This window comes from Vidua chalybeata, chromosome 6 (genome assembly GCF_026979565.1).
Source record: "Vidua chalybeata isolate OUT-0048 chromosome 6, bVidCha1 merged haplotype, whole genome shotgun sequence".
Classification (NCBI taxonomy): Eukaryota; Metazoa; Chordata; class Aves; order Passeriformes; family Viduidae; genus Vidua; species Vidua chalybeata.
The window spans coordinates 48,718,716-48,745,452 of NC_071535.1; the positions used below are offsets into that span (position 1 = coordinate 48,718,716).

The 26,737-nt window shown below is 40.4% G+C and overlaps 1 protein-coding gene across 6 annotated transcripts in view; it reads left to right on the forward strand.

Moving 5' to 3' along the window:
• The window catches only part of PTPN5 (protein tyrosine phosphatase non-receptor type 5), a 77,546-nt gene that overhangs the window by 20,067 nt on the left and 30,742 nt on the right, over positions 1-26,737 (forward strand). For 5 of the 6 annotated variants that reach the window (XM_053946222.1, XM_053946221.1, XM_053946226.1 and 2 more), the window contains 3 exons: positions 3,063-3,173; positions 24,261-24,442; positions 25,337-25,456. In XM_053946222.1, the coding sequence (XP_053802197.1) occupies positions 3,074-3,173; positions 24,261-24,442; positions 25,337-25,456 (402 nt within the window). In that variant the 5' untranslated portion in view covers positions 3,063-3,073. The remainder of the gene's footprint in view (positions 1-3,062; positions 3,174-24,260; positions 24,443-25,336; positions 25,457-26,737) is intronic. The other variant, XM_053946225.1, reaches the window with a different exon arrangement.

The window sequence follows — 26,737 nt, forward strand, 5'->3', positions numbered from 1 at the left end:
AAATTAAATTATGGGGAAAGCGGAAGCAGAGGAGGAATGCTTGAGTTTGGAGGCAGTATAAAGAATGGAATTAAGTGTGGATTCTGGCAAGGCACTTGCACTGAATGCAGAATACAACAGTAGAATATAGTTTAAGAAGAGGCAACACTCTCTTTGAAGAAAAGTACAGAGCTTCAACATTAATTCTTATTCATTTGGCCTCTCTGGAAATGTTGTGATACCAAGTTCTTTGTACACAGTGTGTGTAATAAAAAGTTGCTCTGGGGGCTCCCTGGGTTCCCAGCCAGTCTGGCGAGTGATCCGCGGCTGACCGGTCCGCAGGGAGGGGTAGGTGAAACCCGGGTAACTCCACCAGAGATTGATGAGACGTCTCCAGAGCAGTAGAATCCAAGAGGTTTTATTGCTGGATAAGCAAAGGAGCGGGAAGAGGAAGCAAGGAACACAAACTCTCTCGGAGGGAACTGCCTCCAGGAGCCCAGAACAAAGGCGGGACAGAGCATATAAGGGCAGAGGGATAGGAGTGGCTAGGGTACAGGTTAACCAATGGGTGATGGGTAGAGGGGAGGAGACAGGATGGGGTGACATGCAATGAACCAATCGGGATACAGGAGAGGAGTGGCATTCTAACAGGGTCCAATGGGGGTAACAGAACAGGGGAACTTTCCAGAACTGGGGAATGTGTTAAACTTTGATGGGCAGTTCAACTGGGGAGAGGAGCAACAAGTGATTGACAACTTCTCTATACCGAAGCCACCTCCCAAGGGAAAGCGGGGACCCCTCCCACAAGTGTGCAAAAAACCCAGTTTTATATCAGTATCTGAATATTGTGATGAACTGCAGGCACTAATGGAGGTCAAAGAAAGCATTTGGGGCTACTGTCATTGTAAACAGCTCTATGCTAAAAACTAGGTGTGATCGGGTTACCTTGTGTCAGCTGAACCACAGTAACTAAATGTAAACATTCTTACTCTACTTTTTCAAAAGCACAAACCACTTCTGGCTTGAATTTTAGCTCTTGTCTTCTGCTTGCATTGGACTGAGGGCAAGCAGAGTTGATTACATTTCCACTTAGCAGAAGTAATAACCTTTGCTTGCTGGGGCAACCTGTTCAGATACCAGAGCCCTTTTTGTCAAGACAAGAAGTGCTGTGTAGAGAGTATAACATCCTTTATTAGATCACTAATAAGGTGCAGTTTAAGCATGTAATTTGGCCTTCAGCAGTAAGCCAAAAGATACAAAGTCCCTTATAAAATCCAGTTACTCCTTGGTTCTGCACCTCAGGCAGTTCTGCTGGAGGGAACATGAGCGCATTGCAAAGGCTGTTTTTCAGGAGCTGTTGCACACAACTGGCAATTATGTCATTGACAAGTTTGAGGGGCAGTGGGGGTGCTGATGGTAGACTCAGAACTGTCCACATCCTCTTTTCATGGTGCTTTTAAGCTGTTTTTAGTAGTACCTGCTCTCTAAAAGAAGGTTGACTTTGGGATTTGCCTGCAAGACATCTTTTCTGATTTGAGCTTGGACAGAAGAAATCACATCAGAAAACTAACTTAACAAAACATCTAGCTGAAAACAATCAGTTGTCATATTTTCCTGGTAAGGAGGGAGGGGTGTTTCTAAGTGGCTATAAAAGTATAAATACCATCTGTATGATGTATTCTTATTTTTTTTCTGGTTTTAGGAATAACTTTTGGATTATGTTTGGAGACACACTGGGTACACAGACAGTAATTCTTATTCTTGGACTTACATACTATGTTTGTATTACTACAAGTGAAAGAGAGAGCATGTATCCAGGCCTTTACAGCCAGTTTCATCCCTTAGTAATGCCTTGTCCTGGGTAGCAGAGGATAGCTTAGTGCTAAGATGTGCTATATTGCATCAGGTGATTTTTTGAGGAGTGATTCACACATTACTCTGCTGTTTTGGTTTTGCCTAGATGCTGTCTTCTTGTATACTGGTGTCTTTTAAGGTTGTGACTTACTTTTAAATATGTTCTTCTTTAATATACAAGTGTGCTGCTCTATATGCAGTGAGCACCTCGTGTCCCAGTGTCAGAGATAAAGTCTGCATATCTAAATAATCTTGGATTTATTAGCCTGTTCAGAACCAGAAAAATCATTTTCTAGTCAAGGGATTTCAACATCACCTCTGTAGGAGAGCATACTTTCGGAATTTAGCCCTTTAAACTCATGTTCTTAGGAGACTTCTTGATTGGGTTTGTGATGCAGAGTGTACTGGCATCAATACGAGGATTTCTGTTTATCTCTGTGGACTTTGGAAGAGACTGAATGAACTGGCCTGATGTTCACAATGCAAGGTCCTTTAGAAGTAGATGGCAAATTACATAAACCTCAAAGGCAGAGCATTTTATAATATGGACAAAAAAAGGCATCTCTGGCCTCTCCTTTAGCTGAATGTGTGAAGGAGGAAAAGGTCCTTGCAGTTTGTTAGGGGTGAATTTCTTTCCACCCACCTGCATGACCCTCTTTGCCCATGATTTTGCCATGGTTTTAGTAGCATTTTGGGCACATGGTCTCTGAGGTTATGATGGACTGTTCCCAGATTATGCATTCAGTTAGCCCCACTGTGATAGGTATGACACATTCAACAGTCCTTCACAAATAAGGGCTTTTGTCTTGTATTCAGGTCTTTAAACCCTCTTGGAGATTTTAGTGAAATGGGGGAGTGGTGATTTCAGCTGAAGGCTTTTTCCATATGGTGCAGATGGCTCCTAGGAGAGCTTAGTTCATGGATTGCCTCCTTTTTGTTAAATATTAAAACATTTTATGGTACATACCCTTTGGTTCTGGTAGATTGCAGTTCCTTTATGCAGGCAGTAAGCAAAAGCATGTTCATCAAAAGTAATATGCCAATATACTTCATCTCCTTTGCATGTTTCACCTCACCCCACACATTAGTGGGTTGACTCTTTCTTTATGGATGAACAGCTTGTCACAGTCTTTTAGAATTTATTGTCAAGAAGAATTGTGTGTAAAAGCCCTGAATGGTTCTTAGACATCTGATAGTGTTAAAGCTTAGATTTTTCCTTTATTTTTCAGGATTCTAGTGCATGAAAGACATAAATGATAATCCCAGAGGACCATCTGTCCTGGAGCAGGCATTGGAACCAAGTTATTATGTGACTGAAAGGACTGAGTGCAAGTCAGATGGTAAGTAAGACAAAGAAGATGAGAGTTAGCATGCTGTCACTTCAGTACAGATGAAAAACACCTCCATACAGTTCTTCAGAACTTATCATAATTTTCAGGTTTTAAGTGTTTTGCAAAGCCCAGTTAGCATGGAAGGTAATTTTTGCTAGATCTTTTCATGGTGGATTATATATTTTAACCTAGTTGTGGTTCTCACATCATTCAGAGTCCAGGCAGTTTTACCTCCATTGCCTACTTGATGTCTATGCAATTCTTTCTAGCTTGCATTTCTAAGGAAGCCTAAAGAATTGAATATTTGTTTTTTAAAAGCTCCTTAGAAAGTCCTTTTAAATCTAGTCCATATTTACAGTTTACCATTGATTCATGGTAAACTGTGAATAGATTAGTTTTGTTTAATCATCAAGGAAGTAGGTGTTTTCAAGCCCTTCTGGACTTGTTTCTAAACATATTCTGTCTCTTACAGGAAAGTGTTTCCTTTCTGCATAGTGAGGGTTCTTAGAGCAACTAGGGCTTTGAATCCTGTATCCAGTGTAGATAAACCTTTTTTTGTTTTATTGGTTGGTTATCTGATTTATTTACTGGTTGCATTTGGACTGGCCTTTGGTACCACCTTGCAGACTGCTGCAGTTTCTTCTGGTAGTTTTTATGCTGGAGGAGCGAATGCATCTGACTTGGGTGGGCCCTTGGTATCAACTCCCCACTGCAAAGCAGACCCAGATTGTGGAAAGAGGATGCTGAAAACCTTTATTAGAGGATTTTTGAGGGGCAAAAGCATACTCTCTATGCAAATAAGCGGTGAGGGAATGAGTTCTTTCTGTATAATTTGCTGCTAAAAAACCCTTTATGAGCTGTAATCTTATGTAAGAACCCTGAAAAACTTCAGGTAACTTACAGGTATTTTTCCTGGGCATTTCCATCTTTTTTACAAATTTAGATATAAGGGGTCAGATTTGGACAACTGAAAATCAATGCCTGCCACTCATTTGATGGCAAAAAGGAGGTGCTGTCTTTTCTGTAAGTTCAGAGAGTCATGTTAGTGTTACACATTTTGATGTTTTTTACAACCTTGTCCAGATCATCTGAGGCCAGGGTTAAACCAAGGCCATGAAACATCAATGAGATGGTGGGTAATTGTGCAAAATAATTGCAAGTCTCATTTTGTTAGGACATGTACAAACATACAATAAATGACAAACACACATTTTGCCTCAAAGCACTTATTCTTGATAGCATAAGTAAAAGCATGATAGTTTGTTATGTGACACTTATAGACTATATTGATTTCAAAGCAAGACATAAGCACCATTCTGCTGGTATTAAAAAAAATGAATTCAGAAATCATTTCACTGTGTTTATCAAATTTATCCCCTTACTGAAATTTGTAGTAAAATGTAGTTAAAAGTATGGAGTTAAGGTAAATTTGTTCCATCCACCAGTATAAATATACCAGCTATAAATCCCGTATATGATTCTTAGGGCTACTGTGTATGTTCAGAGCTCTTTTATGTTTCATTTTCTATTTCCTGTCCACCAATATGACTGCTTTTGGGGGAAAATGTGTGAATGGTTCTGGTAGAATAGCACCAATTGTTTATTTAATTTTTATTACTTTTTCCCCTCCTGGTTTATAAGGGTCTTCACTTCTTCCCCTTGTGTCTTTGCTTAGGCTTTGACACTGCCCTTCTTTCATCTCGAGGCCAAAATACCCAGTGTTCATGCACCAAGCCTGCAGGTTGTTCATTGAAAAGATCTTTAATCCAGCAGTGATTACTGGCTTACACTTTATATGTGGGCAATACAAAGGGAAGTTTTTCAAGCAGTTTTGTTTTTATTGCAGAATAAGGTGTGGGTAGTTCTGCCTTGCAGAAAAGCTTAGCCTGGAAAAACCTGGTGTGGGAGGGGAGAAAGAAAAGATTGACAATCATTTATCATGTGACATCAAAGTGGAATAGTTCCAACAAAGAAACGGTGCTGAAACTTCCCAACTGAATGTGAGCTGAAGGCCGTGCACTTCTGTTCACGTTAACTTGATAGAGACAGCATGGAAGCATTGCTAAAGTACTATGGAAGGAATTCTGTGTCTGTAGGCTACCCCTGGCAAGTGTGCTTGATGAAAAGTACCCTGGAAAGGCCTCAGTCTGAGGTGCCTGAACAGACTGCTTTTGGCACAAGAGGCAAAGACACTTAGAAAGTATCAGTGATACTAATTTCAGGAAAGGCTCATGTGTATAAAATTCAAATCCATGTCTTTAATCTAATGGAAGATGCTCCAATGAATATTTGAAGTAGAAATCATTCTCCAGGCATTGTCATAAGACTGTAGACTGGCCCTTGTTTCAAATTTGGCAAAGAAAAGGGTATCATTCTGTTCATCTGTCAGAAACACAATAATAAACTTCAGTATTGCATAAAATACAATGCCGAATGTGGCCAAAGGTCTTCAATGTTGTAGTGCTTAAGTTGAGCAATTAATTACATGCATACAAAGAAAATACTGCTTGCATTGCAGGGCATCGGAGCTAATGAAAAACTTCTAAGGCATGGCTTGATTAGGGTAGGTTGGAGGGCAAATTAAAATTCTGAAAGATTCCTTCGGAAACTGTTAGAATATGTTTGTGCCAGCCAGTAAATACAGATGGTGAAACCAGGAAATTATGGACTAGATTGAAAAATGGTCATTTTAAGTAATTATAAGTCTACTTATTTCACAGAACTGCCTCATGTTCACATGCTCACTTCCAGCACAGTGCATGAAGCAAAAAACAGAGTGAGTGAAATGAAACTGGATGGTGTTTCTGGAGGCTTGAAATGTTTTGCTGTAGCTGCACAACAGAGCCACGAGCTGCTCTTGTGCGAGTGGGAAACAGGATACAGATAAAAGAGATCACATGAGTCTGTGGGGATGAGGAAAATTAACATGCTATTTCTGAAGGAGTGTGCCCTTGGGTTGACAGTTTGAATTTGAAGCCTTTCAGTCAAATATTTATTAAAGCAAGTTTATTCTGCAGTGTGTACACAAAACACTGTAGAAAATTAAGCCAATTAAAATCTCAGTTCATCTCTTAATGGTATTTAAGAATCAGAGAGATGATGAGGATGAGGCAGTTTGCAGTGCCAAGTTACACTACCTACAGGTCGGGGACCCTGATTTCAATAAAGAGTTAAATTAAAAATCAGTCGATCCTTTATGACAAGCGTCTGTTTGTCAGTCCATTGTTTTTGACAAGCATCATAAATTATCATGTACCAGTTTTAGTTCTATGGTCATATTGATTTAGATAGTTCTATTTATTTAGAACAGTTTTAATACCCTTTTTTCAGTATTATCATATCTTTATTAAAAGGGCTGCATAAGTTCTTGCTGTTTTGGGTTTCTGTTTCTGTTAATCCTTCTTACACTTGATCCTTTCTCAAGCTAGACAGGTGGTGAGTTGATTTAATGATCTTCTTTCTCCTTCTGTGCTCTGCATAAAATTACATTGTTTCACACTAAGTAAAGGTAATTGGTGAACTGACCTTTGTAATTTAAAGGCTTGACCCTGTTGATGGTGTTCCCTGATGTATGTTTACTCCTCTGCCAGCTCCATTAGCCCAGCACAGCAGTCACAATATCAAGGATATCTTACTATTGAATACCCAGGGTATTACTTTGTTATTCACACTGAGATTTCATATGCCATTTACGGGAACTGATTATTTGCTTTCTGGAGGAGTTCCAGTGAAAGCTGGAATTTTTTGATACCTTTCATGCAGGCATACTGCATGAAAACACAACAGAATCATTTGCTGATATGTTCCTGGGTTTCACTCTTCAAACCTTAATACAAGAATGTAATTTGAAAAGGTTTATGGTGTACAGAGAATGATGAGCATATACTGACAGAACATTGGGGCATACTTAATATGGTAAGATCCAGGACCTCTAGCAGGCGGGCAGCTGTATTTCAGAGGTAGATCAGAGTCTGGGGTTTTTAAAACTGTTTCTGGAGATTGGCATCCTAAATCCAAGGTGAAGATACATTCTACTGTGTCTCCACTGCTACACAGGCAGCAAAATAGTATCTCTGGGCCTTCGCTCCCCTCCAAGGATTATTCAGGGCTGTTCTGCCAATCCTCCTTTCATCATTCATATTAGGACAGTTCTCCTGTCGCTGCTCATGCCTCTGTGTGCAGGTTCTACTTTTTAAGCTTGTTCTTTGGCAATAGAGACTGTCACAGAATATAAATTTGACTGGGTGCGCTTTGTTAGAGTGAGGTTTGGGTGGTATCTACTTTTTGTTTTTTGCTTTCCTGTGTTCTGGTAAAGGAAATATGGGCATGTGGATATGAGGACAGCAACAGCAAACTCCAGTTACAGCCCTGCTCCAGATGGTCACGGGGTGAAGGATTGTGGTTGTAGTTTGTTCCTGCTGTGCAGTTAGATGTAGATGTGGTGTCCTGTGCATCATGACAGAAAAGAGGTGGGACATGGGGGGATATTCCCTGAAGTTTAATTGCTTGCCTTGGCATGTCTGCCTGTAAGGCCATGTTCCACCCCTGTGAGAGCTGACAGAACTGAAGTTCTGTTAGTCCCTGGCCAGCACTGTAACTCTTCCTCATGTGGGACTTCCTCAGCTTTTGTGCGGGTGCAGATATCATAAACATTGCTTGCAGTGTAAGATTGGAAATGCTGGGCTATCCTCACACTGCCCAGTTTGTAGTATTTGATGTTCTCGCAACTGTACCTGTTTTCTTAATTGTGAGTGACAGCAGACACATTTGTTTTTGTATTCACAGACACAATTAAAGGAAGCAAAAGCATGCAGTAGGCAGCAGTTTGAAAACCATGTCAGTCTCAGTTTCAAAAACAACTGTGTGGTGTTCTCTCACTGTCAGTGTGAAATGTAATCCATATTTTTAAGCTGCTTTTGAAAATGAAACTTAGGCCTATCTTTTGAAGAACAATTATTGTTTCAGCAGAAATAGGGCTTTATCTAGGGGCATTGGAGCTTTTGAAAATTTTCCTAGGCCTTCCAAAATCTGGCCTCTTATTGCTCTGTTTGTGTGGGATACCCACTATCATGTTTTCCACTAGAAAAATGAATCAAAATAAATGCCTGATTTCTGTGGCTTTCTCTGAAAATTTTCAGTAAGAGCTCACAGTTGTAATTGGGAAATGGCAATCACCAAAAAGTTTAACCATATTTTTTTTTCTGTTTCAGAGTTTAGAGCAAGATATTTCAGAGAAGAGGGAAGGAAGACTCTCTGTCTTAATTCTGAGGCTATTTAATACCCAAGAGGAAGTTTTCAGTATGCTGTACTTCTTGCATATACTACCTTGTTTGATTTGAGCTACTGCCAGATGCTGTTTTTAAATCTCCACTCAGTCCTTCTGTCAGGCTTTTCACATTCCTCCTCCTGTGGGCTTCTCTTCTATGGCCTTGTATTTATTTTCCTTCTTTCCTCTCTTATCAGATATTCTCTTTTCCATTATTCCCAAACATACACCTTCTTTTGCCATCTGTATTTTATCTTCTCCTTTCTCTGCTTGTTGCTGTTAGTCCATTGTCTACTTTAACTGAGGAGAGTGATTTTGTGGGACCCCATTTAATGCCATAGAACACACATTTTGTAAGTCAAAAATACTGTAGAGTATCCCTGTTTCAGGGATGTGAGATCCAAAACAATGCAGTATTTTGAATTCCACACATTGTTACATACTAAATTATATGCATGCCTCATGGGCACTGGTTTGGTTTGATGGACTAACTGAATGGACAAACCAATATCATAGCTGAAATAAGCTGAAAATCAGCCTGGTAAAACAACTAGTCATTTTTGAGAATAGAACTTTGTTGATGTGTCATGTGGTCCATATGCAACAGTTTTGTAAACTTATTTTTTAAACTTGTTCCTCAGCAACAGGGACTGTCACAGAAAATAAATTTGACACCCTTTGGAAGTCTAATGTTGTCACCATATCTCAAACCTGAAATCATGGTTTTTTCACCTCTGCCTTAGTAGTTTGTTGACTGAGGTTTCATGCTTCCTTATACCTGCTGGTGACAACACCATGGGGAAATTAAAGAAGCCTCAACAAACAAAGTACTTTCAGTAAGGATAGGATAAAGAGGTGAGCAGTTGGTGATCAGTTGTTTTGCATTAAAACCCCAAACTCAAGAATTAGGGGTTTTAATGGTGGAATGTTTTCTTCATCGTATCACTGTTCTGTCTTGGAAAAGAAATCTTGGGAACCTAAGACTTGCTTTGTTTGTGAATCTTATCTCTTTCTACCTACACGTGGTCTCTGATCTTTGTTAGCATCTGGCCCATCTCTGCATCTTCACAAGGAAAACTCTAAAATGAGAGAGGAGGGACTGCAAGGATTGACAAGTTAAAAACACTGATGGAGAGCAGGCATTGGCTCATGCTTGGTTGAAGCAGTCTCCCAACCCTGCTACCTGAGAAGAGTTGTCAAAGAGGTGATCATGGTATGGTGTCACCCATTAGATTTGTTAGGCTTCCAACTGCAGTGTGTTGCACCAGGAGATTTGATTGAATGCAACTTGGGAGTTCCCCTTGGCTATTCCACCACAAAATGAACCTTCCAACTGAGATCTGGCTGTGTTGCAGAAAGGGAGTCATAGACAAGCATGTTATTGAAAAATAGAACGGGAAGGGGAGTCTGCCTCTGTGAAGCTTCCTTTGGAGCATTCAGAGTGGAACTGAGGAGCTTAAACTCTCAGCTTAAGTGGAGAAAGGAGAGGTTCAGGGACTCCACAAGAGGAACATGGAGTTCTTCAACAGAAGAGTTGAGTAAATGCCAACAGGTTTGACTCTTTTGCAGTACATTTTCACAACATCTGTCAAACTTCCTTTAAAAATACCCAGTCAGCTCTGGCTTGACTGTGGATATTTTTCACACTTCCCAGTGTATGGAATTGGCATTTTAATTTCACAAATATATCTACCAGCTTATTAGATTCATCCACCTGCTCATGCAAATGGCAATACAGTAGGCTGAGTTTGTTCTCATGTGTTTTTTATCACAGTTTTTTTTTGTTGTCATTTAAGCTTTACAAAGTCTATTTTGCTCAGGTTCTGTGTTTTGCTGTTTCCTATATTATATCAGCCTTGGGATTGCACCCACTGCTGCAGTATGTGGTAGCACTGGGTTGTTAGACTGTTCTCCCCATGGGATCTGAATACCTCTTCCCTGTGGGCTATAGGCTTTCTGTGTGCTGCACCCCATGCTGTGGCAGCAAACTGCCTGGATATTACTATGTTGTGGTTCTATGCACCTACCAAAGAGTTTAAAAGTTGTCCTTAATGACATGGATCTTCTATTGCTTTATTTTTAACTCAGCTGTTTAGCTAAAATAATGTGTTATTTAAAAGAGCAATTTCACCTGAAAGTAAATGGCCAAATGATTTTTTTTTTAGTCCCAACAATAGATGCCATTTGCTTTTGATGACTGCCATCATGGCACACTTTAAGTGAGAACAAATATACTACCTCCATCCAATACACACAAGGCTTTTTCCTAACAGATTTATTCATTAAGCATATGTTCAAAAACTACAGCTATTACCACTTTTAAATAGAACTATTTTTTCATTGCTTTCCATAGAAAAAATACTACAGTGTTATGAAAAACCTGTTAATGTTCCAGATACAATTAACTAACCTAGTCCTTTCTACTCGGGTTGTTTGACAATAGGAAAATAAATACTGTGTGTTGAAGACTGACCTTCAAATGACGGTCCAAAGCTGCTGCTTTGCACAGTCTTTAGCAGTTTGAATGCTTTTACCTTCCCTCTGTGTATGTCAAAAAGATCTCTTAGAGAAATTGAAGAGAACCTGTAAGACTTGGTCCCAACTTCCTTGCACAGGCAACATTCCTGCTGAAACAGGTAAAAGTTTCATCTGACCAATTTTGCAGCCTTTTGATAAGAGGGATGGCACTCCTGAAAGACACTAAATGTCTTCCATTTTGTATGCCTTCTGTGGGAGACAAAGATAAATACAGACCTGTTTTTCAGAATAGGTTATTTTTGTCTGTCAGGTTTGTGCAGGCGTTCTCAAAATGGCCCCTTTTAGCTTCTTGTGTGCTCACTGGTACTGATAGATTCTGAATGTTCTTTGCCAGCACATTGAAGAGTCTGTGTTATTTTTCTGTACAGAAAAATGCTTTTGCAACAGCTCTAAGGTGAAGCTTCCTTTATTCTTGAGGTTTTTTTACACACTACTGAAGTGCTACTCCTATTGGAGGCACATATGGATTTAGGGATGCTATTGTCTGTTCAGCTGATAAGATCATTTCAAAATCTGTGGAGATGAAAGGATGAACTATGACATTACAGTTATCCCTCAAAAATAGGACTTGATACTGCCCTGCTTACTCTTTTGTCTTCTGTGCCTCTGCTCAACGTATCTCAAATAGATCACAGGGCTTCTACCTGGGCCGTGGATAAAATGTTGCTGTTGCCCATTCTTTTTATGACCTTTCTAGCATAATTAATGCTATTGTGGTGATTTGACCTGTGCTGGAGGCCAGGTACCCACTAAAGGCACTCTGTCACCCCCCCCTCTGAACTTTATAAGGGAGAGAATATATAGCAAGTGGCTGATGAGTTGAGATAACGACTGGGAGAGATCACTCCCCACTTGTCACAGGCAAAACTCAGGGAAATTAGTTGAATTTATTGCCAATCAAAATCAGAGTAGGATAATGAGAAGTAAAACAAGTCTTTAAAACACATTCCTCCTCCCCCTCCCTCCTTGGTCTTAACTTCATTCCTGATTCTCTATCTCCTCTCCCTTAGGGGTTCAGGGAGATGGAGAATGGGGGTTATCATTCAGTTCATCATGTATTGTTTCTGCCTCTGCTTCCTCCTCAGGAAAAAGAGTTCTTCCCCTTCTCCAGCATGTGGTCCCTTCCTCCCATGGGAGGCAGTCCTCCATTAACTTCTCCAATGCGAGTCCTTCCCATGGGCTGCAGTCCTTCATGAGCTGCTCCAGTGTGGGTTCCTGCCAATGGCTATGGTCCCTCAGGAACAGGGTGCTCCAGCATGGGCTCCTCTCTCCCTGAGTCTGCAGGTCCCCCTGCCAGGATCCTGCTACAGTATGGGCTTACCATGGAGTCACAACCTTCTTTTGGGCATCTACTTGCTCTGCTGTGGGCTCCTCCATGGGCTGCATATGGATCTCTGCTCCTCCATGGGCTGCAGGGGAATCCCAGGTCTGGCACCTCCTGCACTCACCCGGGTGTCTGCAGGGCTGTTCCTCTCATATATTCTTACTCCTTTCTTCCATGGTTGCACTTCTGTGCCATAACTTTATTCTCCTTAAACAGATTATCCCAGCAGCATTCCTACCATCTGATGTGCTTGGCCATGGCCAGCTGGCTTGCATTAGAGCTGTCAGACATGGGAAAGCTTCTCAAAAAAGCCATCCTTGTAGCCCCCCACACCCTGCTACCAAAACATTGCTACACAAACTCTTCAGGAAAGGACCAAGCAGTTTTGTTGTATGTAATTGGCACTGGGAGGTGAGAGATGTAAACAAAAAAAAATTTAGTAGAATCTTGAAATAATGTGGAGAAAGACAGAGGTGGGATGGTTTGGAAATGCTGCACTGGTCTTTGGAAGCTATGAATGAGATTTACAAGATTACTCAGTACTTTATTCTTCATATTGAAGTCAAGTGTGGGAGGAGACTTGGTATGAGGTGTTTGGCATCTCCTGTTTGTGCAGATGAAGTGTTCTGGATAGCATAGCAGAAATACAGCTCTGTGGATGAAATCCTGCTTCCCATTGACACACTGTCACCCATACTTCAGAAAGAGCATCCTAAGGGAAGCAATTGACTACTCAAATTCTGAAATATGTAATATACACAACACATTTCAACATGAAGACAAAACTGTGGGACAACTAGGAGTCCATAGGAATATGTTTGATGCCTTTGTGGTGACCTGAATTATAAATGTTATGAAATCAGGAGCTTCTGAAAAGAAAGAAATGCTCTAATCAAGACCTGACAAAACAATGTTTTTAATAGTCCTGATTTGTGTTGCATAGTTGAGGAGGTAAATTCCTGTCTTTTCATCCTCAGACTAGGACACACTATGATGGCTTTTATACCTGAAGCAAGGGGAGGTTTTAAGTGTGCCTCCTTGTCAGGTGTGCCTCCCACACATGCAGCATACCTGCCACCTGCTTCCATGCAACCTCAGATCATCATCATTTCTGCAGCATTTGCTGGAATACAGAATGAAGATCCCTAGGCTATCTGTGATCCCAGTCTGGAGGCAGAAGTAGAAATGTTCTGCTTATGCATGACCCAAAATGGTGTTCGCTTGCCAGCTTGATGACCTGTTGATTAATGTCAGCTCTTGCTACAGTAACTCAGCATGAGGCTGTGTGATGTGAGGTGCAGTGGAGCTTTGGGAAACATGAGTCCATGAGAGGTGTGTTTCTCTGGGTTGTTTTGTAGAGTGCAGCTCATGATTGCAGACAAGTGGTGCAAAATCCTCCTGGAAGAATTGCAAAGCTCATCACCAGCATGTGCTTTTTTCGTGTCACCTTCTCCAACAGAGAGCTGTAACAACTTGTGCATGTCTGCTTATAAAACATTGCTCAGTGCATGTTTCCTCCCTGGGAAGAGGATGAGAAGGCAAGCTGTTGCATCTTTTTAGTTTACTATTTAAGGCTGTGTATCTGTGTTGATGAGTACAGTATAGGAACCCAGACAGCGTTAATAGTCCTGGGTCTAGTCTTTCTACCTCCATTATTCACTTTTTGTGCTCCCGTGGATAGCCAGGGAGAAGGAGAGCTTGAAACTGTTGCTCTTGTGGCATTTTAGTAATCTAAGCATGCCTGTACCATGCAGTTACAGAGGTAGCAGAGTACTGAACTGGAAACAATGATATTTAATTGTCCCGAGTTTCCATTAGGGCCCATAATGGTGCAGCCCTGAATGGAAATAGGTCTCTAATATAGAGACAAAATTGGTCCTGTTTGTGGATGTCCACACCCTTATCTCTAAAAGTATTTATTTCAAGTCTTAATTAGAGGGTCTGAGTGATACTGTTGCTTTCTGAGGAAGCCAAACAGTGCAAGCATAGCCTTTTTAAATTCATGAAAGAAAGCAAAATGCTTATACTTGGCATAATACCCTTGGGGCATGTATCAGGTTTGTGGCTGAAGGTGATTGTTGAGACTGGTCTTGATATAATTTACTTTGCTCAGGAAAGAGAATGTCTTTGAAATGAATGTGATAGTGACTTTCCTAAATGATTTTTTTGTGAAGGCTCTAGGGCATAAGATTGAGTCACTTAGTAAAGCAGGCTATCCCCATATGAATGACATCAAAACTTTCCCATTTGAACCTGGCAGGAAGCCAGCAAATCACCCCTCTGCTTCAAGGTGCAAACCCTCTCATTCACCAGAGCAGAAAGCAGATCTAATATCTACAGAATGCCAGGCCAGTCACTGAGGAGACATTAGAAACACACAGTGGTTTTAGCATAATGACTGTAGAAGTACTCTAGAATTTATTAATTTAAGAAAAGAAATATCCTTTTTTTTTTTTTTTAAACAATAGCAGTGTGGCAACACCAATTCAGATTATAGTGATATGAATAGCAAATACTTTCAAAAGTGTGTGGTACCATAATATGCTTATTTCTTTTAATTGTCAGAGTCACTCTTTTATTGAAGAGGATGTTTGTCTGGTTCTTAAATTATTGCTAGTGTTTGATTATGCATTCAGGCACATTTAAGTATATCCTGTAGTTCAAGTGTAAAGGCACAAAAATTTTAATTGGGGTTTGAAAGGGGACAGTTGGTTATCCTGTTTCAGAGTTCAAGCCTGTACATTTTGATCTGCATCACTGCACCACTGACAGTTCTCCCTGCCCCTGTTGCTTGTGTAAGGCTGATTCATGAGCAATCTAAGCCTTTATCTCTTTAACTGTAGAATTACAGAGCTGCTTTGTGGGTTTCCATTTTCAGTGTTAAAGGGAGCTTGCACCCTGGGATTAATTTGGGACAACCAACTCCACTGAAAGTCAACTTGTAGTCTGTTTACAAAAGCTCAAGGCAGCTCCAAAATTGTCACTAGGCACTTGAAAATGTTCAGTGAAGAAAACAGCATGACAAAGAAATCTATTCTTTATTTGAAAAAAAATTAATTGTATCCAATATTCAGTGCTAATCAGATGGACCTTCTGTAAGAGGGTTAAGAGAAAAGGAGAAAAGACAAAATCAAACCAAAGAAGCTTTGAATTGAACCCTGATTAAAAGATGGCAATTGCTAATTATGTGTAGGTGAATTACAAGTTAATATTCAGTGTCTCTTCCTCTGAGCACCTGCATTCACTTAAGAGCTGTAATTTCACACCATATGTAATATTTTGTTTTGAAGCAAACACTGCTCTAAGGGACCTGGCTGCCTTGAGAAATGGCAAATCCTTTAACTTGATGTTTCACAGGACAAAAGCAAAAAGAACACCATCTAACAACACATCTTGTGGTTAAGGCCTGTGAGCATTAGGAGAGCCATTAAGAATAAACCACTTGTGTATTTGACTTAGTAGTGGGAGTATGATTTAGATGTGGACAAGGGCATAACTAGTCTTGCATTGGGAGTTAAGAGCAACTTCCCCATTGTTAGTAGACACATAGCAGTTTGTAATGAGTGTAGGCCCCTGGCAGATGGTACAGGCCCTACAGAGAGTACAGTAGCTCCCATATACTTCCCATATGGTTGCTTTATCTGACAGTCCTTTACTGCTTCTTGTGGCTCCTAGCAATTCCTCTTTGCTGTCTTTCCAGAGCAGAAAGCCCAAGGATTTTTTTTCTTCTTGCTCCCATCTAAGTGAGGCTCACACCTAATTCAGAGTGGTATCAGCTGAGGTATCCTGAGCTGCTTTTTCATTGGAGCTCTGTTTCATATGAGCTGTTATGGACTAGAGACTTTGTGAGAGGATTAGGTAAATTACCTTCTCTGTTACTAAGTGGGTTAGGTATATTATAAAGCAGTCAGTACCAGTGTGTACAACTCCAGGTATGAGGAGTGATATCTGGAACATTTGGTTTCTTCCAAAAAGGAAAGATTTGGTGACAGATCAAATGAAGTCCCCCAGATTCAACCTTTAGTAAAACAAATTCTTTAGTGTCAGGCTGCATCCTTCCCCCTCCAGGGATGACTTCATAGGCCAGCATCCTGTCTTTTAAAATTGTGTTTTGCAAATTCTTTTGATTATTTGGAACAAAAATGACTGTATGGGAGCAGGGGACTTGGAGAGGATCATGAGTTTTACTTTTCTCTTTCTTATATTTCTTTTCCTCTGCAGTTATCATTTTTTCATTAACTATTTCTTGAGCAACACTACTCTGTGGGATGGGCAGTGGAAGTTGATATAGACAGGAATTTAAGTGCTATGTCACTTCACTCTCTGAGACTGGATTTTGTCTTTGCATTTCAGATCTGTAGAGCACAAGCACATTTGCAGAGATTTACACTAGAATCACTAAAAAGTATGACTGAACATTAACTAAGAACAGATTCTTTCTCACAAGGAAAAACAGGCTTACTAACCTTATTCAGAATCATTAATTCTGTTAAATAAAACAAAACCTTTATTTACCTCAGTTGCTTTGCTAACAGAAGCAGTGGCTTGACCATTAGTCTGAAAATTAATCACAGTTGTCGTTGTAGTCTGAAAGTTAGTTTCAGAAGTGGTTTTTCAGAAATAGATTTAATAAGTTTGGAAATTTCTGGGTATTTTCTTTTTTCATGACTTATGTCCAGAATTCTAATCAGAGAAAAAAACTGCCTTGGTAATTTAATTAAATGTTTATTTCCATATGTACAACTCAACCTAAGGGTAATCTGGACCCTCTGTAGTCATGATAAACATGTTTCCCAGCATTGCTAGTAGAGGCTCTTTTCTGTACAAGAATTTATCAGGTACCAGGCGATGTTGGCTCCTCTTCCACTTGAGTTTTATAGAGCCTGCAATACAATGGTTAGGATTTTCTCTTCATCTTATTTGATGATGAAAGTTGGAGCTGCTGGGCATTTCCACTGCAGCAACTCAGCTGAAGATGCCCTTAGGAACTGGAATCTATCCAGATGGTATTTTCACTTATCATTGTGGCACTTCCCTATGGCAGCCAGACAATTATGACACAGTACCTGTTGGACTGTTGAAAAAAATCACAGCAACTTGAATGCTCTTCTAAATCACAGCAAACAGCCTTGTCCATATCCTGAAATTCACAGAACTTATCAGCAAGCACATAACATGGGTGACTGATTTGGAATCAAATGAGGCTTGCAGCTTGTTTAATGGCCAGTCTCCTCCTGTTGAAGAAGAGGGGGAGGCAGTTTTTCTTGCAGTCTGATATTTCTCTTCTCCTTCTCTCTCTAGCAGCTTGCAGGCTTGCTTTTATATGTGACCTCACAGTATCATAATAATTGTCCTGGGTGAACATGAACATTTTTTGTCTTCACCTCTCTTTCCCTCCTCCCACCCATCCCAGATGAAGTGGCAGGTGGACTGAGTGGGAGCAATACGAATTCAGTGCAGAGAAAACCTGTGACTCAGCAGTTCAGCAGAGAGCTGCTGAGGGGAAAGGCAGCTATTCTCCTTGCACACTCTGGCATCAGGTTGCTGTTCCCTCAGGGTTGAGAAGAGGCTCTTTATGGATGGAGATGTGCAGTTCCCCCAGCATGGCAAAGTGTCTGCGTATTCAGCAGAACTTATCTCAATTAGAGAGGAAAGTTTCTTCTTCAAGTTTGTTAGAAATGTTGCTAGTGAAAGGGGAGAAGCATCAGGCTGAAAGTATTTAGACCTTGGTTATCTGCATGACTCACTCTCAGATTTTCTGCACAACTTTCCTTCTTTCTTTCTCTCTCTCTCTTTCCCTTTTGGTAATCAGAGTTTGTCATAAGCAGCAGCCAGACTCCACCAGCTAGCATCCCCAGTTTTCAACACAGATTATTATATCTTTAGTGCAAATTGTCGTGGTTTGACATGGAAGTGAATTTTTTTCAGGAAGTTGAGTCAAACCAATCAGTAGTCAAGTTTGGATATTGGCACCTGGAGTGACCACTGAAGGCATAGACATGCCTCTGAGAACACAGGGGGTTAAAAGCAAGAACTCCCAGGAGAACTGTCTCTTTAGTTGCGGTCGTCAGAGAGTGCAGGCTCTCCCCTGCCCAGCATTGGGCTGGGTGGGGGAGGGGAAGCCACGTAGCCTGGTCCAGGTAGGCCGAGGGGGCTGAAAGTCTAGAACCAAGCAAGCTCCTGCAGACAGAAGGATGGAGAGAAACAGAGATGCCTTTATCCCCCCCCCCCACCCCCCCCCCGAGGGAAAGAGACAGAGAGCCTGACAGCACCTAGAATTTGCTGGCAGAGGAGAAGGAAAAAGTGGGTGGGGGGGGGGGGATGATGCCCAGTGTGGGAGTTGAGAGTTCTGAGCAGAGATTTCAGCTGTCCAGGGAGTCTGAACTTTTCACCCTTTCCTAAGAAATGAAAGCTTTGTAAAATATTACTCCTCCTTGATTTATAGTGGAAGAAAGTCTGGGACCTGAGATGTTAGAAGAAAAAAATTTTAGGTGGGAAGAGATGATGGAGTATCCTTTAGCTGGACTTTTCTTGTTAGCCATAAACTGAACCAAATCCTCCTGCAATAGAGACTGCATTTTAGGGGGATGCAGTGGTGACCCAGGGAAACCGGCTTCAGCAACCACCAGCACAGGAATGGCAAGAACAGAGAAAAACTGAGGAGGGAATGGTGATGCCCTCTGTCTTCAAGAAGAAGATAATCTCTGTTCCTGGACCCTTGGCCCCAGGGAAAAATGAGAGGGACTGTGGTCCCAAGATGAGAAGCTAAACTGTTTCTTTTGATCCATGGCAAAGCATCCTTAAAAGAGCCCTTTAAGCAGTCTGTCCATGCATGGTGGTGAGAGCACTGTGACATAAAAAGGGGAGTGTCACACTAGCAAATTTTCTCCAGGTGGTTGCCATGTGTGACATAGAAACACAAGAGGTAGCAACTGTATTTCCTAGGGGAGGGGGTCTATGGCACAAGAGAGACTCCTCTCTCCCTTGATAGACTAAGTATTGATCATCTAAAGGGTGGCAACTTAATCAAGAATCCCGGGTGATGTTTCATAGTGGTTATTTTAGAAATTGGGAAGAGAAAGGGTGTTTTAGAGGGTCTTCATCCTAGGTTTGGTGTGTGTGTCTTTTATAGTAGCAGTAGTTTAATAAAGTTTTTTCCTTTGTTATTAAGCTTGGGCCTGCTCTGCTGTGTTCCTGATAACATCTCACAGCATTTATTTAAGAAAGTGTATTTTCATAGAGGCGCCAGCATTGCGCCAGTGTCAAACCATAACACAAATTTTCAACATAACTTATCAGATGAGTCAGGGGTGCAAACAGAATCAAGAAGAAACAGACTTTCCTTGGTGGTGAATTTTATCTGTCTGTAAACAGTAATGATGCAGCTTCTGTCATGTTTACTACTTAATAAATTAGGTTGCTGTTCATAAAGAAGTTCAGTAGGAGTTTCAGAGTTAAAAAATAGTGACCCCCTAGATGGTTTCCTGTAGAGTGAAGAAAATAAGTACACAAGTTGTGTTTGCCATGCAAGTATGAGAGGTCCCCTTCCTCTTAACCACTTCTTCCCATACCACTGCAGTGAAAAAGAGAGCTAATTATTAGTTTCCATCTTTATTATGCTGCAGTGGCAACCAAAAAAGAGATTGTTCTTAGCCAATACCTTTCTCCTAAAGCTCCATTCTTTGGATAGACAGGTTTTTACCCTCCAGCACAAGCTGCCTCTTGTTCATGTACACTCTGAGGTAGCTCATTCAGGTTTGATGTGTCTTTCCAGCACCTGGACTTGCCTGCAATCAGGATGTCTTATGATGTGTGTATTTAACAAGGTCTTGACCAGATCTGTGAACTATGGTGCCAAGGGCTGTGTCCTGTGTGTGCAGTTGAGGTGCATGTTAAAATTGTTTTCAGAATTGGACTGAGACCCATCTCAATAGCATACTTTGATCTACTGTTCTTTCATCAACAGCAGTTCTCCCTAGCAGTTAGATGGAAATTGGAGGCAGAGATTTCAGAAGGCAGTTGCATTTGGATATCTGAAGCTGCAGAAGCCATAAATGGACTTACGAATTTGGTCTGAAATGCTGGTAATCTTGATGGATGTGAAGTATTGCTGGCATACCTCATACTTTGTTGTGTTTCCACTCTGTGGTCCATTCCTGCAAATTCTCACCACACATGGCCATGATGAAGATGTGGACAGGTTCAGAGGGAAATGTACCTCAATACACCTAAAACAATTAGGGTCAGCACACCCCTGCTGTTGGTGTGTTGGCTGCTGCAGCTTGAGACTTGGCAGAACAGGTGAGGCCCCTTTTGCCCTCCTGTCTTGTATGTCTGGAAGGTAAAATCCACAATTCACCATTAACAAAATTTGTATTTCCTAGTGAAGAGGCAGCACTATCCAACCCAGAAACATAATTCCCACAGGGACAGTGTGATGGATGTACATAAATGTCTAATAACTGTATGAGTACCGTCTTTTCATTGCTGGGGTGCATTTTCTTTCTGTTATAAAAACAGGTTTGTTGAGGAACAAGTCTTTCTTTCAAAAATACATTGTTATATTAAGTCTGCCAATGGAGTGGTGCCAATTCCTTGAGCATTAGCACCCATGTACAAGTTCCTTTTAAAATGTTAACTTCATCAGGAAATACAGACAGGATGTGAGGTTCTGAGGGGTTGTTTTTTGTTTTGCTTTTCTCTGAAGGCTTTAAGTATGAATCAATCGAGTTACAGAGCTGCTAATGCTTCACCCACAGCAGGGTTTGATGGGATCGTGGCATGTTTGTTACTGTAAGGCTTTGTTGACTTGCTTATTTTTGCTACAGTGCCTTTTAGTATTTTAGCTAAGACTAGTGCTCTAAGCACTTGTTTTTCTGGGAGTTTATATAGGTATTTTTTCATTCTTCTGCCTGTTATGTATGAAGTCAGAAAAAAAAAGATAGAGCGATACAGAGGGGTTAAAATGGGCATTGCCAGAGTTACAGAAGCCAGCTTTTACGTCCTGAGTGAAGGAAGAGGTTTCCCTATATATATATATTATTCCATAATATGATAACGTGCCTTGCATTTTTGGCAGCTTGTTTTGGTGGCACTGTTTAAGGAAAGAATACAGGATGAATGGATCCCTGGCATGATCCAGAAAGTGCTTTTTCCCTGAACAGCAAGGATGAGTTTAAGTTTATGGTACTGTTTTGAAATTTCAACTTGTTTTCACAAGCCATATGGCTGCTACAGATGTCAGAGACCTTTTAATTCTTCTGCCAAAGGCTTTTTTTTCCCTAGCAAGTGTAGTCTTCTGCCAAAGCAGAAGTACTCGTGGAACTTGAATCCCCATCTCTGTGATGCAGGAAATGAGGAAGCTATCACATGGGTGCTACATTTCACTGTCAGTCAAACCATGAACAGGGGAGAGGCTCTGTTCATTCCTGCAGGCAGTGATCCTTGCCAGCTCTCTCAAGACCTTTACATTCACCTTGACACAAGAAAGCTTCACTGGTGTTTCACTCATTACCTCATCTACAACTGAGAGAATCCTGGGCCTGTTAGGGCAAATACAGGAATATAGGATTGCAAGATGATGTGTGAGTGCTAATTGAAGTATTGTTTAAAGCTGGCATAGTTAAATCAATACAAAACCCAAGATGGACATTTGTTAGAGCCTAATCTTTTGGGATTTGCAGGAGAAAATTGAGTGGACTTTAGTTAATACTAGACCTTCTCTGTGTATATCCAATACATGTACCTCTTTATTTGTATGTATGGATTCAACCAGTTCTGCATTATTGTAGTTCTTACACCTTTTGCCTTCTGTTGTGCCAGTGAAAATACCTCTTGATAACAGTGTCAGTTCAGCAGAGCTGGAGTCTTGGGCTCCCAGGTCCACAGGCCAGGTCTCTCTCTACCTTATGCAGTGAAAATAATTGAAAGTAAGAGTGGTCTGTTGTCCTTCATATAGGGTAGTTGTATGAAGGAGAATGTGACCCCTACAGTTGTACAGGTGTTATTAGAAAACACTGGAATTGGACTTCTAGGCTGTGGAGAAGCACAGATCCCCATGGTTACAGAGCAGTGCCCTAACTTTGACATCTTTGTTACAGAAGATGCAGTTAAGTGGCCTTCACATCAATGTATTATAGTCAGAGGTTTGTTTCCAACCAGAAATGACCTTGTAAAATCTCAGGCTGTTACAAGTATGAAAAAAAAGAAAAAAAAAAAAAAAGCGCTGTTTACCTGCTACATAAAAATAGCACCTTTGGTCAGTTAAAAAAAAAAAAGTTCTGAACTATGAAATATTATGACTTATAAAAACCAGCTGAAAGCTGAGTGTGAAATCTGCATTCCTTGGCCCCTTGCATTGCTTGGTCTAGTTGTCTTCCCAATGTTGTTTTAGTTTTGCACTGTGTATATTTTATCTTGAGATTTGGGGAGGAGTGTGCAAGACAGGAAATCATAGGAACTTGAAAAACAGTAAATATGTTCATTAATCCTTCTAAGGGACAGAGATGCATTATTTAATGAAGATAAAGGAAAAGTAGAACTTAAACTATGTTTAGTGAAAATGGAAGGTTAGAGACTTTAGGAGCAAACAATAATAAACTATAAGAAAGTAGATGTTTTTAAAGCTTTAGATCTCAGCCACAGGTGCATGTCTCTCTCCAAAGGTAACAAAAATAGTTTCTGACACAAAGATTATGTTCCTGCTAAATTTCAAATTCCTGTTCCAAAACACAGAACATAAATGTCCCACAAAAATAGCAGGAAAAATTTGCAATCATTAACAATATTTTCCTCTCAATTCTTGTTTGAATCTAGTGTGATGTGAAGCAGTTTAGAAGCTTGAAACTTCTTTTCAACTTTAAGGACTGAGAGGTAGACTTCCTGTGATATCTAGCATTAAAAAAACCCAACCAAAAAAAAAAAAAAAAAAAAAAAAAAAAAAAAAAAAAAAAGATGAATTTTTACTATGGCCAGATCCTCAGCTGATACAAAGATATATTTCATTTGCCTGATTAGAGCTGTGGCTAGTTAATGGTTGCTTATCTGACTTAGAGTTACAAGTGTGAGAAATTTAGAGAAACATTTGCGGAAAGGAAGGTTTTGTACAAACCTGGCCTCAACAAACCATGTAAGGCCCAATGGTGTGGCCTTACCCTGGGACACAGGAGTCTAGTTTAGGCTTACAGTGTCGTACACAAGGCAGCCTGGGGGCATTCCTCATGTCCAAAGATGTAAGTCAGTAATACTTAGACCCAATAATTCTGATCTTTCACTCCTTCTCACTTGTAAATGAATTTATATCTACACAGACTCTATTCAAAATAGTGTTAATGAGGGAATAGCCACACCAGTGGTTATTTCCACTGAACAGAACAGCATTGCAACATTATTAAATAGCTCTTGAGTATGAATTCATCCAAGAAGTAGGTTATTCAAATAAAGTCTATTTTATTAGTGCCTTAGGACGATCAGCCAAAACCCAGGGTCCCTGAATACTATTTAGACACATAACATGGAACAGTCTCTACCTCAGAAATCTATAATTGGATTAGACAAAGCAGACAAATAAAAGAGAGACATTGAGACGGAAAGGGGCAAAAATGGGTTCTCTGCCATCATGTAGCTGGGAAGTGTGTAGCTAGGCAATAACACAGGTAGCTTTTTTTAAAAAGTAAAAATGAAAAAGTGCAGCAATGTAAATGAGAATTTGTTAACAACAAAGCCCAGAATCTGCACCTCCGGAAAGAAAGGGAAAATGATTTATCCACCCACACTAACTTTTTCCTGATGAAGGTAGATGAATAAAGCTGCACTAATAGAGTGTGACGCTCACAATCCTGAGCTGTGCTTGCTGAGGCAGACCTGAAAGGTAACTGTCATCTGCAGGAAAACAATAGCCCTGCAGCCCCCACAGTGCCTGCAGGGTCACATCCCATTCATCCCCTGCACATGTCGTTTTTACATGAAGGTTGTTCCCATCCAGCTGTTATGGAGCCAGTGGATGAAGATGAAGGACGGCAAGGAGAGCTGAGCAGGAAGGAACAGTCCCTGAAAGCCTCCCAGAAAACAGCAGTGCTCGGTTGGCCTCCCCCATGGAATGGATTAATACCTGGAGACAGCATGTATCTGTTTGTCCTCTCACAGATACTGGTAAGGCAGCTTGCATAGCTTTGGAATGCTGGGACCCTTATTTTAGGCTGTGCTGGCTTGGGAGGCTTCCTCATTCACTGTAGATGTAGCAGTGAGAATAGGTGCAGTCTTTATTTCTACAGCCACCTCTCATGGCTTTGCCTTGAGAGCCGCTCCTGCCTTTTGATGTCTCAGATCCCATCCCGTTTCCTGCCACTCTGTAAATGCCTCCTTTGCCAAATGACCAACATCTCACCAAATCCATTTTCTGTAGCTGATATGTATGGGGGTAAAGACCCATGTTGTTAACGAGTGGAGCAGGAAGTGAGTTCTTTAAAGCTCTGGTGTGGGATGAGGTTATACCTCTCTGTGAGTGTGTTAAATATAAAGTCATTGCTTTTGTAGTTTACGTTAACTATGGCATGTGCAGCACCCTGAATGGTTCAAATGAAATGTTTCCACATGTGTATTTATAGTGATGCCTATGTGAAACACGTCTGTTTGTGAGAGCTTTGAGAGAGGCCTTAAGAGTCTTTCAATAACATCCTAAATTCATGGAATTACTAGTTTTGATCTAAAAGTACTAATCCTGAAAGTTTAGAAGCCAGAGGAACCTGTTGCTCTTTCAGTGTTGCTCTACTTGGTGTTTCTGGCAGCCCTTTTGCTAGTGAGGGTTGGAGGGAGCCTGTGTAACTCAGTGATGCACATCTAGTTAATAGTGGCTGAGCTTGGAGCCTTCAGTCTTTTTATTTCTGTTAAGCTACAGCCTAGAAAATACCTGACTTCTTAAAGCAAAAGTGATAATCAACGTTAAATCAATGCTAACTAAATTAGTTAATTATGCAGTCTTGAAATGAAAATGATTGTGTGTATAATGAGAGATGCTAATTACGTCTTTTCTGATTGATTGCACAGCTTCTCTGCATGATGCTGTGGTACAGCACTTATGGAACCACCCCAGCAGCTCAGAATGCCTTCGACCTGCTCTCTTACTTTCTCACCCCATTTAAACAGGTTTTTTCAGATAAAGAGGAGGTAAGTCCCTGTGCTCCTCTATGGTTATATAGTTGATTTCAATTGCCTTGGGTGGTGCTTCTAACAGCTCTTCTGATAAGTATAATATGTGTGTATTTCATGTGTACATCCTGAAATGGTAGAAGAGTTTGCTGAAAGCAGATGAATATTTTATCTTTGAGATATTGGGCAGAATTTTTTGACTATGATGTTAGGTCAGCACAGCAGATTTTTCATTATGTGCAAATTATTGCAAATGAAACAAAGCAATAAGAAGTCATCTCGTTAAGGTTAAGCCCACAGTAAAGGGAGAGCTGGAACTTCATTTCTTAGGATGAATAGAAGCTTAAATTCTGGAAGAATGGATCAACCCATATAAAAGGTGCAAATCACACCATAGTCTCAATTTTTTTTTTTTTTTTTTGGTTTTCGTTGAATGTTTAGAACATATCTGTGTGCAGGAAATGTATTTCAAGTGTACTAAGTGCACAGATTCAATTCTATCTACAGAGCTACCCCAGTAAAATTGCCTAGCTTCTCACCATGACATGATGACATGTATACCAGAATGATTCATCTGATAAATTACTGGTAATTATAGCCAGTTCAGATTTTTCTAGTGTGGACAGTACCTTAATTAAGTGGTGAACAGCTACTTTCAAAAATCTGATTAAATATATTTGCTTTCAGAATGCTTAGATCCATTGTACATAATCTTTGAGGCAGAGGCTTTGCAGTGCTAATAGAAAATCAGATTCAGTGCTTCTTGTGATTGAAGTACAGTGGAGACTGTTTTCTGTTTTCTCAGTGATTATGAGCTGCATGTCACCTGCTCTTTTGGATTTTTTGAAAGAAGCACTTTTTCTTTTGCAATTGGCTTTATTATACACAGAGCTCTTCGCAGACTGTTGCCTGGGTCTTATTTGCAGGGGCTTAATCAACAACAAATTGTTGTTCCTTACAGAAAAACACTGATTTGTATAATTTTGACTTGCAATAATTGTCCTTCACAGAGGAAAGTGATTCCTAGAATGCACCACAAGAACATCCCAAGTATGACTCTGTACAGATGTTCATGCATATGTTTGAGGACTGTTTATTGTAGCATTATGTATTGTGCAGATTTACACTTGAAAACAGTATAGGCAAATAAATTTTCTGATGTTAAAATAAGCAAATGGAAGCTCTTAACTCCAAATTTCTCATTAGCTGTACTAGTAGGAGAAAAAACAGAATAAAATTCCTTGTTCACTGAAGCCCATTAGAACTGAATTTTGCACCTACTACAGAGAACAGGCTGAA